Source organism: Sciurus vulgaris (genome assembly GCF_902686455.1).
Source record: "Sciurus vulgaris genome assembly, chromosome: 6".
In the NCBI taxonomy this organism is placed as follows: Eukaryota; Metazoa; Chordata; class Mammalia; order Rodentia; family Sciuridae; genus Sciurus; species Sciurus vulgaris.
This window is the reverse complement of record NC_136466.1, coordinates 98,858,635-98,877,578: the sequence shown is the minus strand read 5'-3', so window position 1 is coordinate 98,877,578 and position 18,944 is coordinate 98,858,635. Positions and strand designations below refer to the sequence as shown.

The window sequence follows — 18,944 nt, the reverse complement described above, 5'->3', positions numbered from 1 at the left end:
GAGGAAAAAAGTATCAAGTGGTTGCTGAATGGCACCTTACTTTTCGAGGTTCCTACTTTTTCTGAAATGTTGACTCATGAAGTTCTGATTTTCTCAACAGCTCTTAGGTGGTTAAAAGCAGCCAACCTTTTTATTTATTTTTGTATTTTACTTTCCTTTTCTAGCTTTTCTTGGTTGGAGGATTATTCTGCTCTAAGTAATGTGACAAGTATTATGCTATACCTCTTGTTTAAAAACAAACAATGCAGGAAGAAAGTATCCACTCCTTTCTTCCCTGATCTTACTGTAGTAACCATTGCTATTGTGTATATATACATGTATTGATATATGCATATGTATAACTTGTATACATTATTGTATATGTATAAAGTATGTAATTGTGTTATGGGGAATCTTAAGTTTTCTGGGGCTGTGAGGGTAGCTTAGTAGTAGAGCACATACTTAGCATGCACAGGGTATTAGATTCAATCCACAGCTTTCCTCCCAATCGCCACTGCCCCCTCCCCCAGTCACCAAAAAAAATGTTTTTCAGTAGGCAGTATGCATTTATGCACAGGAAAAAATGGAACATATACATATGTATTTCTTAATTAAAAGACCCTTCTTTTATTGACTCTTAAGTTCCCAAAATATACTTTCTGCGGTTAACTATTGGCCACTGTTTTGTACATTTATTTAGCAGATGATTTTTTTCAAACTTAATGCTGGGCTCCTCTCTAGATGCTTAGGGTGAATGAATAAATAGATAAGGATACCTGCTTCCTTATAGGCTGCATTTTTCCAGAAGAAGAAGAGCAATAAATATCATAAAAGAATAAATTGTATGTAATATAAAAGGTAATAAGTGCGATGGCAAAAAAAAACACAAATAAATAAAAGAATAATGGGGTATTGGCAGTGCCAGAAGAGAGGGTAGTCAAGATAGGACTCACTGAAATTTGTGTGCGAAGACTTGAAGGTAGTATATCGTAGTATATAAGGCATAGTTTGTATACTTATGTATGTTTGCATTATTTTATTCTCTTCACAGTTTTCTATTGGATATACATAATTTATTTACCTTTATTAGTGGTTAAATAATCAAGCTTTATCTAATCCAGTGATATTACTCTATAGTGATAATCCTTGCATATATATGAGCACATGTACACTTCCTACTTACATTTTGAAATATTTTTTGTATTTCAGATCTTTTTTTAATCTTTTAAGCAAATATTTTTGTATGTACCAATATTTTACATATAAACATTTTTATAGTTTGATAAATATAATATTTAATTGGCATTTATTTTGGTATGGTTTGGGAATATAAATTGATTATTTTTTAAGCATGTGTGTTGTAGCAATATTTACTGAATACTTTTGTAATGTGCTTCTCATATTAAAGTTTTACATGTGATAGGGTTTTTTTCTAGAATTGATGTATACATACTAGTAGAAAGATCTGCCACCTGTTGGGTGACATGGGAGGAGCATTTTAGGGGAAAAAGAGGAAGGAGAGATATATTGTCTTAACCAGAGAACAGACTTAGGTTGTGGACTGTGGCAAGTAATGTTAAGAAGCTGGTTGAATTTCAAGATGAACTAGGTTATAATTAACTGGTCTTTTTCCTTTAGTTATTTTTTTTTTTTTTCATACTTGTCTGTTTTGAAGGTTTTTTCTTTTGTGAATAACTTGGAGTTATTTGTAAAACTTCCCTAAGTAGTTGCTGAAATTATATGAAAGGTAATGAACATAGCAAACCATCAACTACAAAGGAATTTTAAAGGATTTTAAAGAATTCTATAAAGAAAAAAGAATTTCATGATTTAGTCAAGGAAAATTAGTAATTTGAAGAGACTGGGATGGATCATCAAAAGGTTTGTAAGCAGAATGCTGCCAAAGCTAGGAAGCATAAGAAAATCTGAGTGTATCAGTAAAGTATAATGTTTGTTGAATTAATAAATTACATGGAAATAATTTATTTCCAAAATTTCTATACTTATTTTTTATAACAGAATTGATTGATTGTATTTAAAATGACAGTCAGAAATTCTATAACTAGTGGAGGCTTGTGGGCTTGACCTAAAGAAATAGAAGAAAAGGAATTAAATTAATATTTTGGTTATAATATTTAAGATGGTTGGGTCTTTTGTGTGAAAGCTGATAGATTTAAGTCTATTCAAAAGAGCAATTGGAATAGCTTTCTTGCAATTAAGTCTTGTTTAGTCTTTTTTCACTAAACTGTTTGTTCCAAATCCTGGGGTTTCGTGAAACTCTTTCTTTTTTTTTTTTTTTTTTTTTTAAATATATTTTTTAGTTGTAGGTGGACACAATACCTTTATTTTGTTTTTATGTGGTACTGAGGATTGAACCCAGGGCCTCACGCATACTTGGCAAGTACGCTTCCACTGAGCCACAACCCCAGCCCTGGTGAAACTCTTTCAAGAGATTTGTAAAGTCAAATGAATTGTATAGTACTAAGGCATTATTTGTCATTTTTCCATTCTTGACATTTGTTCTGGTGGTACAAAGTGATGGGAGGTAAAATTTCTGTTGCCTTCTTATAAATGAATTCACTGACACTTTATTGTACTAGTCAGTCATCGTATTCTTTGCTGCCACATACTTATGGGAAAAAGAAAAAATCCAGCCTCAATTTAAGGGTGTCTGTGGGGGGCCTCTCTGCCACAGCCTTCATGGATGAGAAAAGGGTTAACTGCCAGAGGAGAATGTTGGCAGTTTTTCTATCTATTGCCCCCAAAAACTTATCAACTCAATAAACACACAAGAGCCAATACTCTTTTTAAATGAGAGGGGGCATGACAGGTTTGGTCATACCCACTCTGACCTCTTACAATAACAACTCTCCCAACTCTCTTTTATTTATAATATAATTTATAATAATATATAGGTAAAGGGGGCAAGGACTGGGAGGAGCTTCTTCTGTAATGGACAGAATAGGGTGGAGTTAGGAAAGCCACCCTCTTAGGGGGAAAATTTCAGAAGGAGACAGGGAACCTCTTCCATGTAGCGCCACATGCTTTCCAACAGTTCCTAGAAGCCAGGACTCTGCATCCCATGACTCAGCTTAGTTTGATTCTGCTAAATAATGATGGCTTCCCACAGGTGTCTTTGATGAAACAGTAAAGATTATTAATTTAATAAGTTGCAATCTTGCAGTATATGTCTGCTTAATATTCTGTGTATTTGAAAGGAAAATACTTATATGCTGCATGTGGAAGTGCAATGTCTTGAGGAAAAGCAGTTATTTGACTATTTGAGTTGAGAGCTGAAATAGCCACTTTATGGCTCTCTAGTTTTATGTTGAAGAGTTACTGACAAAGTGGTTTTTAAGCCTTGAGTATTTGACAAACTTTTTCTTGAAAAAGAACTGACAGTATTTCACAATTTCAAGCAAAATTCAAGCTTTCAGGCAAAAATTAGAATTTTGGAATCCTTGTATCTGAAACTAAGAATTTAGGAACTTAATGACTTTTCTATGAAATTGATTTTTTTGGAAGTTCCTAAGACTACACATTCAAGTTTAGTCATTTGCTAACAGGACTAACAGAACCCAGCAGTATACTTATAGTTTGGTAAACTATTACCTAAATAAAGCATTATTACAGTAAAGAGAAATTAAAATCAGCAGTGGTCAGAAGTTTCATAGGGCAGAGTTCAGGAAAGACTAGATAAAAACTTCCAGGTTTTTTTGTTCTTCTGGAGTCATATGGACAGTCCTTAATTTTATCAGCAACAATGTGTGACAATATTAATGCAATATCTACAACCAGGAAAATACACCTGACCTTTGGTGTCTAGGATTTTTATTGGAGGTTGATTCTGTGGGCCGGAAGCACCCATGTGGTTTATGTTAGTGACTTGCTTTTGTTACGCCATCATTTTGACTCCAGATGTGAAACTGATTTTGAATGGACCAAGGCCCCCACCATAAGTCACAGTGTTAGCATGAACTGTCTGGTGTGGATCAAGGCTACCAGTGAACAAAACCACTCTTATTAAGTAGAGTATTTTAAAGGCTTAAGTGCTCACTCCTGGGAATTGGACTAGAGCCATGCCTTTCTTTGGAATATCCAGTATTTGTGTAATGATGATATAAGGACTGTGATGCTTTGGTATTGTAAATGAAATGTCAACATCTGGAAAATCTACATAGCTCAGCGAACCATTATTTTTCATGTGACCATAATGCTACAAAATATGTGTGAGTAAATGATAGACCTATGGATTTAATGGAATGGAGTGATGTTTTATACATGGTCAGATTGAACATTTCATCTAAGTTAAAAGTAATTAGGTTGTATCTTTAAACACTATGAAACAACAAAATGTACAGCAACAGATTAAATGCAGAAATGGATATGAAAATCCAGCTATTTTTTTATTAAGTTAGATGTTAAAGAGTTGTGCGAAATGTAAAAGTGTTACTCTTTACCTAATTTTATGAAAAATGTTTTACATAAGTAATATATTAGCCATATAACTCCATCATGTGTTACTTTAAAATTCATGTTTAAATTATTTAAAATAAGTTTTAAATTTTCTCGATTTTAAGTTGTACTGGTTACAAATATTATGAGAGTTCAAAGTAGGGGGTCTTGAGGTGTCTAAGTGAGTGATATTTCTACCACATTTTTCTACAGAGAAATTTGATGTGATAGGATGACATTCTGGTTTTAAACATCACTTTGGGGAAAGGTAGTCTTTAGCTGATATCACTGAGAAGTTGAATTCTGACTCTTATCTGGAAGCATAGGTATTCTGAGGAGGGAAGAATTAAAGATCTCTACAGTGGGATGGTAGGACTATGCAGGCTGAGGAAATAATTTTAGTGGGAGAACACAGACATTCTTCAATTTGACTAGATAATGTGTAATGGATTATGACTTTAGAATTTATGTATAGGCAAGGGCTGCTATCTTCATGGCATTGTGCCAGGTGATAGAGAATGGTGAATGTGATTTGCATGTTCCCAGTGTCCTCAAGTACCTTTTGATTTAGTGATGAAAGTGACTAATAGAAAGCCAAAAACATCTCCCCCGGAAGTGTAAGAACTAAGCAAGGGACATAAAATGAATTGTGAACAGTCAAGGAAATGGCACTTTTAGCCAGGCACTGAATCATGAGATGAATTTCTTTGGGCAGAGAAATGGCAACAAGGGCACATCAGATTAAAGGAATAGCATGATCAAAGGGATAGCAGCTTGAAAGTGCATTATCGGTATGTTTAGGAAGTGGTGAGTAGTCCAGTGGAAACTGGCCAAGTCATAAAGATTACTGAATACCATGATATTAGTTTGGATTTCATTTTATAAGCAGTGGGACCAGTTCAGCTTTTGATTTGTGATTTAAGGCTTAGCCATAATATTAGAATATTACAGGTGTGTAAGGTGATAGATGAACAATAAACTGGAAGATCCTTTGTGGGAATTACTACTGGACATGACGAGGAAGGATATTGACAGAGGAAAAGGAAAAGATAGGATGGGAGAAAGAGCATTGATATGGTGGGATTACTGAAAAGGCTTTTTGATTGGATATGAGGGAAGGAGGAGTGAGACAAAGATAACTCATGAGATGTTTATAGTATATTGAATTAGATGTATCTTTTTAACCTTATAAAACAGCAGTAGATGTTCTAATAGCTTGGGTGACCTGATTGATGTAAATGACAAAGTTAAAAACTGGGAGAGAAAGGCTGTGGGAAGAATATGAGATCATTTTTTTAATGTGTTGGATTGAATTGTTAGTTGAGATATCCAGATTGAAAGATCAGCAGCTATTAGAAATGCAGTACTGTCTGTAAAGTTGAAGGGAGAGTTAGAAATGATTTACATTGTTGAACACTTTTTATCATGACACTGGATTAAAAAAATGACACATTTGTGACCCAGATTATATAAATAGTACTCACCTTTTAAAGTTTGTTTTGGTCATCTTAAACAAAACCTCCTTAAATATACTTTTTGGGGTGACATTTGGGGCAAGGCAGAGTGTTTCCAAATTATTTAAAATACAGAGGGCTTTATATTAAAATGATTATGTTATTTTAGTTGTCTTATTCACTCTTCAAAATGAATAAAGAATCATATCACAGTCACTCTTAATGGTACAGACAAAAGCTATTATGGCTGGGTGCAGTGGCTCTGCAGACCATTTGTTGGTATCTTCCAGACTTCTAGTGTATTTGTTGAGTTTCTTTGGCATTTTAACATACTGAAGGACTATTGAAGGACTATTTCCTTCTTCATGTCCTTGATTGCTACTTTATTGAGATAATTAAATTTTGAGAGTTGAGTATTTTCAAGTTCATTTATCCCTTTGCTTATTTGAGATCTTAAAAAATTAAACTAGAATTAGACTGAGGTTTCTTCCTTTACAGAAATTTCATCTCAAAATAATTTTCTTTACTTTTTGCCTTCAGGCAACTATGTCTTGACCTTTTCCATTCCAGGATTGCGAATAATATCTCTTTACCCATTCTCTTTTGTCTCTTCTGTTTTTTAAGGAAAGGATGATCTTCCTCCTTAATAACTGATCATTTTCACATAGTTGCAGAAAAGGTGAAAACAGTATGAAAAGGAAAGAGTGCCTGAATTAGTCCATGAAGAAATGGAAAATGGAGGAATAATCTGAATGATGTTGGAAGTACAGTCTGTAAGTGGATAATACCTTTATGGTTAGGAAGATAGGAAGTAATCAAAATTGATTTTGAAGTTTTGAGTTTGGCACTAGGGAGGATGCTGGTGGCCATTAAAAAATATAAATGATTAAAGAAGAGTAGCAGGTATATACGTTTGTGCGTATTTGTAGAGGCTGCAATTTTTTAGATGCAGCTGTATTCTCCTCAAGGTGAAGTTTCTTAACAGGTAACTTAACCCTGGATCTTAGGAGGTAAGTTAGAGAGGGAAATTTTGAATTATCTTCAGAGGTTATAGTTTGAACTGAAGTCCATAGGAAATGCCTTAATTTTAGGATGACCTTTGAGTAAAGCATACTTTTCTCACTTTCATTTATTAAAAATGAGAAAGCAAATAGGGAAAAAAACAATGTTTAAAACAGTGCCTGACACAAAGTAAGTACTTTAAAAAGTCATTGATTAATAAGTATGTTTGGGATACAGAGTACATACAGGAGAATAATAGACACATTTTGGAGAAGTTTGAGTGCTAGAGTAGATAATATCTATCCTTCACACCCTTAATAGGGTTGTTGCCGAGACCAGTTTAGAGGGTAGATCTGAAATATTTTGAACTTTAAAATGTTCTGTGAGGTGTATTTCTGAGATTACAGGTCTCTAATTTGAAAGCTTATATTCTTTCCATTTCCTCTTAAATGATAATTAGGTTTATAAGGTATATTTTGAATATTTGAAGTACTGTGTTCATATATCTATTGATAGATCAATAAACTACGTATGTCTGTGCTTTTTTTGTGATCCCAGCAACTCAAGAGGTCAACTAGGAGGATTAGGGCCAGCCTCAGCAGCTTAGCAAGGCCCTTTGCAACTTAGTGAGGCTCTGTCTCAAAATAAAAAAATGAAAATAAAAAGCACTGGGGATGTAACTCAGTGATAAAAGCACCCCTAGGTTCAATCCCCAGAACCACCCCCCCAAAAAAAATCAGCATAATAATTGCAGTAGCATTCAAACTGATAGAAACTCTCTGCCTGTGGTATTCTTCTTACCTACCTTCTTGATTTTTTGCTTATTCCCAGTAAGTTGTTCCTAATCTTTTAGGTTGCAGTTTCTACATCAGTTTTTGTCACGAAGTATATACTAAAATCTTAAGATTGAGACAGATGTTTTCTGCGTGCCCCTGCATCCTACTCCTTATTACACCAGATTGTAATAGCTTATTTTGTCTGTATTCTCTACTGGATCATTAACTTTCACATCATAGTGCTCTTCAGTGTTTGCTACTGTATTTTTACATTAAAGCATAATGAGTGGCATATAATCTTTTGGAGATGGACTAAATAAAAGGTACTGTTAGGAACTGGTGGCTCATGTTTGTAATCCCCACTACTGGGGAGGCTGAGGTAGGAGGATCACATTTTCAAGGCCAGCCTCAGCAACTTACCAAGACTCTATGTTAAATAATAAAAAGTATTGTTATATTAAATTTGCTTTTTAACCTTCAAGTTCAGTTATTTAAAGATATATCTTAAAATAAAGTTTAAGAAATGTTTTAGTTGCATTAGGTAGCTAATGAACCAGTGCTTTCAAAAGTTTTAGACCAAACATTGTCAAGAAAAAAAATTTCTTTTGAAGTAAAGGATTACTTCAAGGTAGTTTACTGTGATGTTGTAACAGTGCCTTCTACCAGATGGTCACAAGTCATTTCCTTGCCCTTTCTTCAAATACTGAGTAGCAGGACATTATAATTGTTGAAGTTCTAAGAAAAACTGAACTGTAAAACTTAGCAGTTTTTTTTTGAGAACTCCGAGTACACGGATAAAAGAGATCAGAAGATGTGATGTAGGACCTGATCTTAGCTTTCTGCTAGGTTGTGGTGTACTATTTTTGTGTCTCTCCCTTTTAACATTTGATTACTGCATATTTTTGAGAGGTGTGACATTTTCTATCCTTCATTATCTTTCTAGGATGATGGTAATTAACAGGTGGTGAAAAATGTACAATCTTGGTTGAGTGAATTTCAGTATAAACTTTTGTCTAACACATGCATTATATTGATTCTCACTTTTTTGATATAGTCTTTCATCTGACTTAATTTTGGGTGGATAGAACATATAGGACAGTGCTGTTCCTTCAGAAATACTCCCTCAAAAACAAAACCTTTTTTTGGACTCTGTAAATATGTTATCTGTTGCAAAAAAAAATGTATTTCTGGAGGCTGCGGTTGTAGCTCAGTGGTAGAGCACTTATCTAGCATGTGTGAGGCACTGGTTTCAATTCTTAGAACCATATAAAAATAAATAAATAAAATTTTTAAATTTTTCATCTACAACTAAAAAATGTTAAAAAAAAGAAAATGTGTTTCTGTTCTTAACTTTTTACTAATTTGGATTAAGATACATAAATACATTCACACATGCACATATATACACATACACACACACATACACACTCTCTCTTTCTCTCTCTCACACTCTTGATACCTGCCTTGAACATACCAAGAATATCCAACATATACATACAAATATTTTTTCTCAAGTTTAAGTAATGTACATAGTTGGTCTAAGGGATACTATTCTTATTTTGCTTAGACTAGTTGATGTTCAAATGAATTTACCAGTAACCTAATTTCAGCCTCTATGCATAGTGATATGAGAACTCAGTATGGTATGAATTTTCGTTACTTTTCCCTTCATTTTAAGAAGTTAGTTTTTCTTAACATTAAAAAATATTCATTGGCACGTTATAATTATGCATAATAGTGAGATTCATTATGCCATATTTAAACATGCAACATTTGATCAGTCTCATTCCCTGGTACTTTCCCTTTCCTCTTCCTTCCCTCTGATATGCTTGCTCTACTCTATTTCTCCCCTCTTTATTATTATTGTTGTTCTTTAATTACTGTATTAACATAATATGTATGTAGTGGGATTCATTGTAGTATATTCATACAAGGACATAACATAATTTGGTGAATTTTGTTCCCCAGTGCCTCCCCTCCTCCCTCTGTCTTGGTCCCCTTCCTCTACTCTATTGGTCTTCCAAACGAGTCCAGTTGGTCACCAAAATCTATTTTGATGAGATTCCCCCCACCCCTTTTTAAATTACTCCCTCCATCTCGGCTTCAACAAAGGAGAAAGAACTTTTGGCTTTTGACTTCCTGAGTCAGTAAGCATGATGTTCCCCAGTTCCATCCATTTACTGGCAAATGGCATAACTTCATTCTTTTTTATGGCTGAGTTAAACTCTGTTGTGTATATATATATAACTTTCATTATCTATATGTTGATAATACCTAGGTTCATTCTATAACTTGGCTATTGTGAATTGCACTTCTATAAACATTGGTATGCATGTATCATTATAGTATGCTGATTTTAATTCCTTTGGATAAACATCAGGGAGTGGTGGTTCCATTCCTCATCTCTTTAGGAATTTCTATACTGCTTTCCAAAGTGGTGGTATTAATTTGCAGTGCCACTAATGATATATATGTACCTTTCCCACATTCTCACTAATAATTATTATTTATATTCTTTTAAAAATTTTTAAAAAATTAAGTTCATTTTGACACAATCATACATGCATGGAATTTGATTTACTCCATTTCAGTCCTCAGTTCCCTCTCACATACCCCTTTCCCTCTCCTCTTCCCTCCCCATTTTCCCTCTACTCTACTGATCTTCCTTTCAGTTATTTATTTTTGATTGATGCTTTCTTTATACATGTACATAAAGGTAGAATTTACTGTGATATGTTTATATATGTCCACAGTATGATTTTGTTAAATACATCCTTCATTTTCGCTCTTTTCCCATCCCTCCTCCTTCCCTCTTGATCTACTTCTACTCTACTGATGTTCTCATTATGTTTATGATATCTAATCCCTTCTCCAACCACCGTCTTTTCCTTATTTTGCTCTTGCTTCTGCATATAAGAGAAAACAGACTCTTGATTTTCTGAGTGGCATATTTCACACAGTATGATGTACCCGTGTACCAGCAAATGCCATTATTTTATTCTTATTTATGGCTGAGTGTGTATACACACACACACACACACACACGCCAGATTTTTCTTAATCCATTCATGTATTGATGGGCATCTGAGCTGGTTCCATAATTTGGCTATTGTGAATAGTGCTGCTATAAACTTTGATGTGGCTATATCACTGTAGTATGCTGATTTTAGTTCTTTTGGATAAATTCCAAGGAGTGAAATAGCTGGGTCAAGTTATATGGGGGATCCATTTTTAGATTTCTGAGGAATCTTCATACTGCTTTCAAGGTTGTACTAATTCACAATCCTACCAGCAATGTATGAGTGTATTCTTTTCCACACGTTTTTGCCAGCTTATTATTATTTGTATTCTTGATGATTGCCATTTTAACTGCAGTGAGATAAAATCTCATTGTGGTTTTGATTTTCATTTCTCTGTTGAGGATGTTGAATACTTTTCATATATTTGTTAGCCATTTGTATTTCTCTTTTGAGAAATGTCTGTTTAGATAATTTGTCCATTTATTGATTGGCTTATTTTTGGAGTGTTAAGTTTTATGAGTTCTTTATTCTGAATATTAATTTGATTTGGGAAGAGTACCTGGAAAAGATCCAATGACATTTTTTGCAGAATCAGAGAAAACAGTTCTAAAATTATATGGAAGGAAAAAAGATCCAGAATAGCCAATGAATACTGGCTAATGAGAATGATCTGGAACATCATAATGCCTGATCTCAAATTATACCGCAGAGCTACAGGAACAAAAAAGCATGGTACTATCACAAAAGCAGACGTGAAGACCAGTGTAATAGAATAAAAGACACAGAGGCAAATCCATATAAATATAGCCATCTGATCTTGACAAAGGTGCCAAAAACATACATTGAAAGAAAGATAACTTTTTAAACAAATGGTGCGGGGAAAACTGGATATCCATATGTAGAAGAATGAAACTAGATTCCCTGTCTCTTATCCTGCACAAAAATCAACTCAAAGTGGACCAAAGACCTAGAAATTAGACCACTGCAACTGGTAGAAGAAAACATTGGGTCAACACTCCCAACAAATTGACACAGGCTCCTAAAGTTCAAGAAATGAAACCAGGATGAATATGTGGAATGACTTCAAATTAAAAAGTTTCTGCACAACAAAGGAAATGATTAAGAGCTTGAAGAGAGAGCCTACAGAACAAGAGAAAATCTTTGCCAGCTACTATTTTTGTTTACCTTCAGCTCAGCCTATAAAGACTATAGGAACTGTTTGTTAAAAGGGAATTACAGAAACTTTAGATTTATAGTCTTAGCAAATATATATACTTTGTACAGCAGACTGAAATAACCAGTTTAATTTCAGAAAAGACATGTATAAGCATGTATAAGAAAATCTGGTTTTGAGAGTTACAGAAAAACTTTATGATCAGGCATACAACCACTTGATTCATTTGAGAGGAAATTCCTGGCAATTGGATTTCTGCATATGTTTCTCTATAAGAACTCTGGTGTCAACGGGGTGTTGGGGGCACATCTATAACCCCAGCTACTTGGGAGACTAAGGCAGAAAGATGGTAAGTTTGGGACTAGCCTGGGCAATTTAGGGAGCCCTTATCTCAAAATACAATTTTAAAAAAGGCTAGAGATGTAGCTCAGTGGTAGAGTACCCGTGGGTGAGACCCTGGGTTCAATATGTAATAACAACAAAAACCTAGTGCCTACCAGTGATATAACTAAAAGGAAGAGCATAATGAAAAGTGAAAGGGAAATTCAGTTTATTTTCCTTTTTAGAAAAAGTAAATCTGTTGATATTAGCAGTATTTTAGTTGTTTTCTACTGTGGTGGACAGTTTCCATTTAGGATTGTCACATTGGTTTTAAATTATTGTACAATTTGAATGAAGTATGTTTATATTCAGATTGGTTGCTTTTTCATTGTATAGATTTCTATATTATTTCTGATCGTAAGACAGATTGAAAAGTACCCTTTAAGGTCCCTCAGATGTACTCCAGCAGTACACAGCACACATTAATCAAAACTATTAATGTGATTTGACATTTAAAACTAGAATGATTCCTACAACTTACCTAAGATGTCCCTTTTATTGTTAATTTATGTAATGTGTAGTTTTATTTTGGATGTTATGCTATCTTAGATAAATTAATTTGTGTTTCTAAGAAAATGAAATTAGGGACTCCATATCTACCTGTAAGATTTCTCAAAAATATACAAAACTGGCTAAGGGTATTGGTATTTTACTTCTTGAACTTACTTTTTCTTTTCCCCATCTTTCTTAAAAGAGAGAGACACACGGAAAAAGAGGGAGAATTTATTTTTAAAATAGGAAAATATTAAATATTTTTTAAAGTGTTATATTAGACAAATTTAAGTCACAGTAGTTAAAATATATATCATCCTTGCCATCTCTCCAAAGAATATATGCACCTTGGGAAAAAAGCAGGGCTGTTTAAGGGTTTCCTTGTAGAGTTGCAAAGACAAATGGAAGAATTTCTAGTTTATGAATATGTTGGCACCTCCCACCCTAATTAATATATATGATCTAAAAGTTTTTTTTTTAACTTGTAGATGGAAACAATACCTTTATTTATTTATTTATTTTTTCGTGTGATGCTAAGGATTGAACCCAGTGTCTCACATGTGCTAGGCAAGCACTGTACCACTGAGCTACAACCCCAGCCTCCAAGTCAAGTTTTGAAAGAAGTTTTCTCCTAAAATCAGTGCCTTAATAGAAACAAAGATTAGTTTCTTCTTTTCCCAAAATTAAATGGACAGTAAACAAGACTTGAAAATAGGAAGATAATTAGGACTTAAGGTGATTTCCAGTTTGATCATCTTTAGGCAGCAGTCATAAAATTTGAGATTTTCATTGATAAAGTTCTACTTGGTTTTATATCCTTTAGTGTCCTTCATTCTGCCTTGATATTGGTTTAATAATAATTAATATTTATTGGACCTTTGCTATATATTAGTCACTCATCTAAGCATCTTTATATGTATTAGCTCTTTTAATATATAGGTTGAGTATTCCTTGTCTAAAATGCTTGGGAAAGAGTTTTATGTCAGATTTTGGAGTTTTTCAGGTTTTGCATAGACTACTGGTTGATCATTCTTAATCCAAAATCCAAAGTCTGAAGCATTCTAAAATCTGAAACTTTTTGAGTGTCATGCCAGTGTTTAAAAAGTTTTGGATTTCAAAGTGTTTTGGATTCTAGATTTCTAGATTGTGGATGCTCGACCTGTAATATCAAGCCAACCTTTTATGAGATAGGTTCTATTATCCTACATCCTGTTATAAATGAGGAAACTGGAACTCAGATTAAGTAATTTGCAACAAGTAGGTGGCAGAGCTGTGATTGAGAACTCCAGTCTCTACTCTTAACCATTGTACTCCATATATGTAATACTTTTTTTTTTCATATTTTTGAAAGGAGTTTAGAATGAGTATTTAATTTATACTGAGATTGAATCAAGTATTTTCCCTATTTTACAAGTGATGGTAATGGTGCATAACAGTTTTGCTCATAGCTATGAAGAAACTTTCTGACAGTTCGTTTCTAGTAAGACTAGGTCTTCTATTGGTCTATTAGTTTCTTTTTGAACAAGTTTAGGGGGTATCAATATAACCATCCTTCTTTGAGTTGTATTAGCCTAATCTGGTTTCATGTTCTTTTTAGACATGAATAATAGTCTTCAAAGATCAGAACTTTGTGGATGCTTTTTTTTTTCTTTTTTTTTACATTGGCAAGAAGGTTGAACTAAATAACATGTTTTTCATCATTATGTCTTATGATTTAACACTTCTTCCCCCATTCAGGAAACTCTTTTCAAAATTATTGCTATGTACCAGGTACAGTCTGTGAGTTAACAACTGCCATAAATGTAAGCAGATTTGTAAAGTTAGTTGATTGGGCTTACCATTATTTTAGTAATTTCATATTATACTCAAAATTTCCTTATTTTCCAATATGGTACTTTTGCTTGTGTTTGAATTTTAAATAATCTGGGTCCCAATTGAATTCCCCCCACAATTTATTTGAAAACAATCATCAGCAAGCTACCCTTAAAGAGATATAATAAGGTCTTAACTGTAGACACTTGGATACAAGTGGGGTTGACTAAATATGTTTTCTTTCATTTCTTTGTAATGCTGCTATAACTGTTTGCAAAGGCAGAAAACTTAGCATGTTTTAAAAAATTGAATGTTTTAGACAGATATCCATAGGGAACTGTCCATTCTTGGAGAATGTCATTATCTTTGTTATTGAGGCTATATTTTGAGAAGGAATATTCCCTATCATTTTGTATCTAAAATAAAATTCTGTTACAGATATAAGAAAGTTAAAAGTAGCACTTTTTTTGACTTCTGGAGTTAAATAGAAAATATAATTATGAGGAACTGCTCCTACCTGAGGGTTTCTGAATCTCTTGAATGTTTATAAAAAGAGATTTGTGGATGAAAAAAGATTGAGAAACATTGTTTTTGAGTAAAACCAATGTATAGTTTTAATTGATGTAGAAATTTACTTGGGTTCTATGAATCTGTGAAATATCTGAATTAAATCCTACCTTACTGGATTTATTTGTAAAATATTTGTTTTAGTTGCATATCATATTGCTATGTGCAATTTCAGGAACATTTTAAAAAGATCTAATATGTTAATTATTATTCTGATTTTTTTTTTTAATGGGATACAGATCTCATGTATCAATTTAGTTAAAGTGCTTTTTATGCTTTAAAAATAAATTACAAGTGTCTGGGCAGAAGCATTTAAAATATTTTTGTTGCTAGGATTCACCATGATAATTTGAAGGAAACAACAATGATAATTAAAATTTTCATACTTAATTTTATTTGGTTTTCCCAGTACAGCCAGAGGTTTGCGGTAGTTTGAAATAATTTACAACTTTTTGAGGAGTCGATCAAGTAATTACATATATGCCAAAAGATGATTGTTGGATAATTTAATCACAGTTTATCATCATAATCAATAATCAACATATTTTGCTTTGTGTATTTAGAGTTACATACTTTTGGCATAAAAGAAAATCACCAATATTCAGGAAAAAAGAGCTGTTTAGATTAATGTCTATTTTGAACTGATTACCCATTTTTTAAAAATACTTTTTTAGTTGTAGATGGACATAATACCTTTATTTTATTTGTTGATTTTCCTGTGGTGCTGAGGGTAGAACCCAGTGCCGTACATTTGCCAGGCAAGTGCTCTACCACTGAGCTCTACCCTAGCCCTGATTACCCATTTTAATGCTAAAAGGTTCACATACATAAATGTAAACACTGAAAGCTACAAATTGTGTAATACTCCATTAACTTTTGTATCATCCCATGCTAAATTTACAAAGTGACGATTAAATAAAATCTTTTAATCTTGATATTTTGCTTAAAACTCTGAAGAAATCAGGAGGCTGAGACAGAAGGATCCCAAGTTCAAAGCCAGCCTCAGTAAAAGAAAGGTCCCCCCCCCCAAAAAAAAAAAACCAACAAACCCTGTGCCCCCCCCCAAAAAAAAAAACCAGAAGAAATTTAACAAACTTAAGTAAACAAAAATAATGGCCTGCTTAAAATTGTTCTTAATTTTGTCTTCCTTTGATTTATAAATCTGCTCTGTGGGATATCTCCAGTGCCTTAGGTAATAAAAACTGTATTTTATATTCTAAGACTGTTTCATACTTTCACAACTGAATAAATTTGTAGTCTGAAATTTCAAACTTCTATCCTGGTTTGTCATTAAATTTGAACTCTTCAAAGGGAACTTTAGTGATTTCTAGTGTTTTTTGGGGGGAGGAGGATAACCTGGTATTGAACTCAGGGGCACTCAATCACTAAGCCACATCCCCTAGTCCTATTTTGTATTTTATTTAGAAACACGGTCTCTTACTGAGTTGCTTAGCGCCTTGCTTTTGCTGAGGCTGGCTTTGCCGCTGGGATTACAGGTGTGCACCACCGCACCCAGCTATTTCTAGTCGTAACTTTTCCTTTTAGATTAAAAAAAAGTGATAAAAATAAAATAACTCCCGAAAGTAAAATTTACTTTGTCAAATCACCTTAAAGATAATAAGACATTGTTTTCCCCCCTTCTTTCTCTATATTAACAGTTTATAATTATGTTTTTCTTACCAGGTTATAATGATAGTATAGTTGTCTCATTATTTTATTTGCACTCTTACGCACAGTCCTCTAAATAAATAGGCTTGTTTTTAGAGGAAAACCAGAAAAAATTCTTTGGAGAAGTTCTCAATTTTGTGTTTTTGGGTTTAAACCTACTCAAGACTAATCTTTCATTATAGCAGGCTTATAAAAAATAGAGTAGTATAATAAGTTTTATTTGTCATTTATGTTTTTGCTACTGTGACTAAAAGAGCTCACCAGAAAAATTGTAGAGGAGGAAAAGTTTATTTGGTGGCTCACGATTTCAGAGGTCCCAGTCCATAGACAGCTGGTTCCATTGCTTGGGGCTTGAGGTGAGGCAGAACATCATGGTGAAAGAGTATGGTGAAGAGAAGCATCTCACATGATGATTAGGAAGCAGAGAGAGTCTCTGCTCATCAGCTACCAAATATATACCTGCAAGGTAGTCCCCAGGGACCCACCTCCTCTAGCTACATCATACCTGTCTTTAGTTACTGCTCAAATAATCCCATCAGGGGGATTAATTCACTGATTGGGTTAAGACTCTCACAACTTAATCATTTATTCTTTAAACATTCTTGCATTGTCTCACACATGAACTTTTGGGGGCTATCTCACATACAATCATAACAATTCACTTATTAAGTTTTTGGTTTTTCTCTGAATATTTTAAGTGAGACCACTGATACCTAAGGATAAGTTTAGCTAGCATACAAAACAATGTAAGAATATTTCATGATTACTTTATATGTTTGCATTCCATGCCTATGTAACAATTTATTTCTAAGTATGTTTCTGTTTATATCAGTTCATGAGGCTTTTATAGGCATAGATTCAAAGCATGGATAGTCTAGTTATAGCCAGTCATTTAAATAGACTATCTGAAGCTTAAAGGGACAAAGTTGGTATTTATTCCCCTCATGTTTTTTTAAATAAACTTGGGAAGTTGAGTTCAAATGTATGGTCATGGAGTAGATCATCTCAGAATCAAAGGGAATAATCACCTTTATTTAGAAATAAGAAATTAAAATAGCAGCCTGGATAATCCCAGGGACTCCAGAGGTGGAGAAGGAGCATCTTAAGTTCCATAGGCCAGCCTCAGCAATTTAGTGAGACCCTATCTCAAACTAAAAAATAAAAAGTGATGGGGATGTAGCTCAGTGGTAAAGTGTCCCTGGGTTCAGTCCTTAGCTCTAAAAAGAAGGAAAGAAGGAATAAGAGAAAAGGGGGGATAAAAAGAAAAGGAAGAAAGGAAGGAAGGGAGGGAGGGAGGGAGGGAGGAAGGAAGTAAAGGAAGGAAGGAAACATACCACAGCCTTTGACAACATCATTCTGTTTTCCTATCATAGTGCACAGACTCTTGACTAAAGTTTTATTTTCTCATAAATTCCATGTGCCTTGTTAATGTCAAGTATTGGTTCCTTAATACATAGATGAGTTGTACATAAATAATTTCCATTTATCTTTTATTTTTCTAATTGATTTTAGTAGTATGTGTAATTTGAATGGATGAACCTGGAGGTAGGAAGATGGGTAAAAGTAGAAGTTTCTTTTTTAATTTTTTTTAAATTATTGATCAACCTTTATTTTATTTATCTGTGATGCTGAGAATTGAACCCAGTACTTCATACACACTAGGCAAGCACTTTACCACTGAACAATACTCCCAGCCCTAGGAGAGGTTTGTATATGAGATGATTAGGCCTGAGTTTATAGAGCAGACTTAAAAGTGAGTAAATGAATATTTTTAGAGAGATTGAGAAGAGGTTAACAATTGAGTTAAAATTGCAATAACTGGTTCATAGTAAAATATACATGTTTAAGTTACATGTAGGTATTTAAAATTTGTAGTATGATTTTCAGTCAGCTTGGTAATTTTATGGTTGCTGTTTTTATTCTAATCTCTTTATCTTTTTTCCTCTAGGTGGTATCATGGAAAACTTGATCGAACTATTGCAGAAGAACGCCTCAGGCAGGCAGGAAAGTCTGGCAGCTACCTTATAAGAGAGAGTGATCGGAGGCCAGGATCCTTTGTACTTTCATTTCTTAGCCAAACAAATGTTGTCAACCATTTTAGGTAAGTCTTTATTCCTATTGTGAAGTTGCATAGTATAGTTATTTTGATGCCTCCTTTTGAAAA

At 33.6% G+C, this 18,944-nt stretch overlaps 1 protein-coding gene and 1 long non-coding RNA gene across 2 annotated transcripts in view; both read left to right on the top strand.

Moving 5' to 3' along the window:
• RASA1 (RAS p21 protein activator 1) overlaps window positions 1-18,944 on the top strand; it is a 118,080-nt gene that overhangs the window by 36,795 nt on the left and 62,341 nt on the right. The window contains exon 2 of the mRNA XM_079144406.1: window positions 18,729-18,881. Within this exon, the coding sequence (XP_079000532.1) occupies window positions 18,729-18,881 (153 nt within the window). The remainder of the gene's footprint in view (window positions 1-18,728; window positions 18,882-18,944) is intronic.
• On the top strand, window positions 7,666-16,130 carry LOC306663845. Its single transcript, XR_013764563.1, has 2 exons — window positions 7,666-7,767; window positions 7,990-16,130. It is a non-coding gene; the product is annotated as an uncharacterized lncRNA (long non-coding RNA).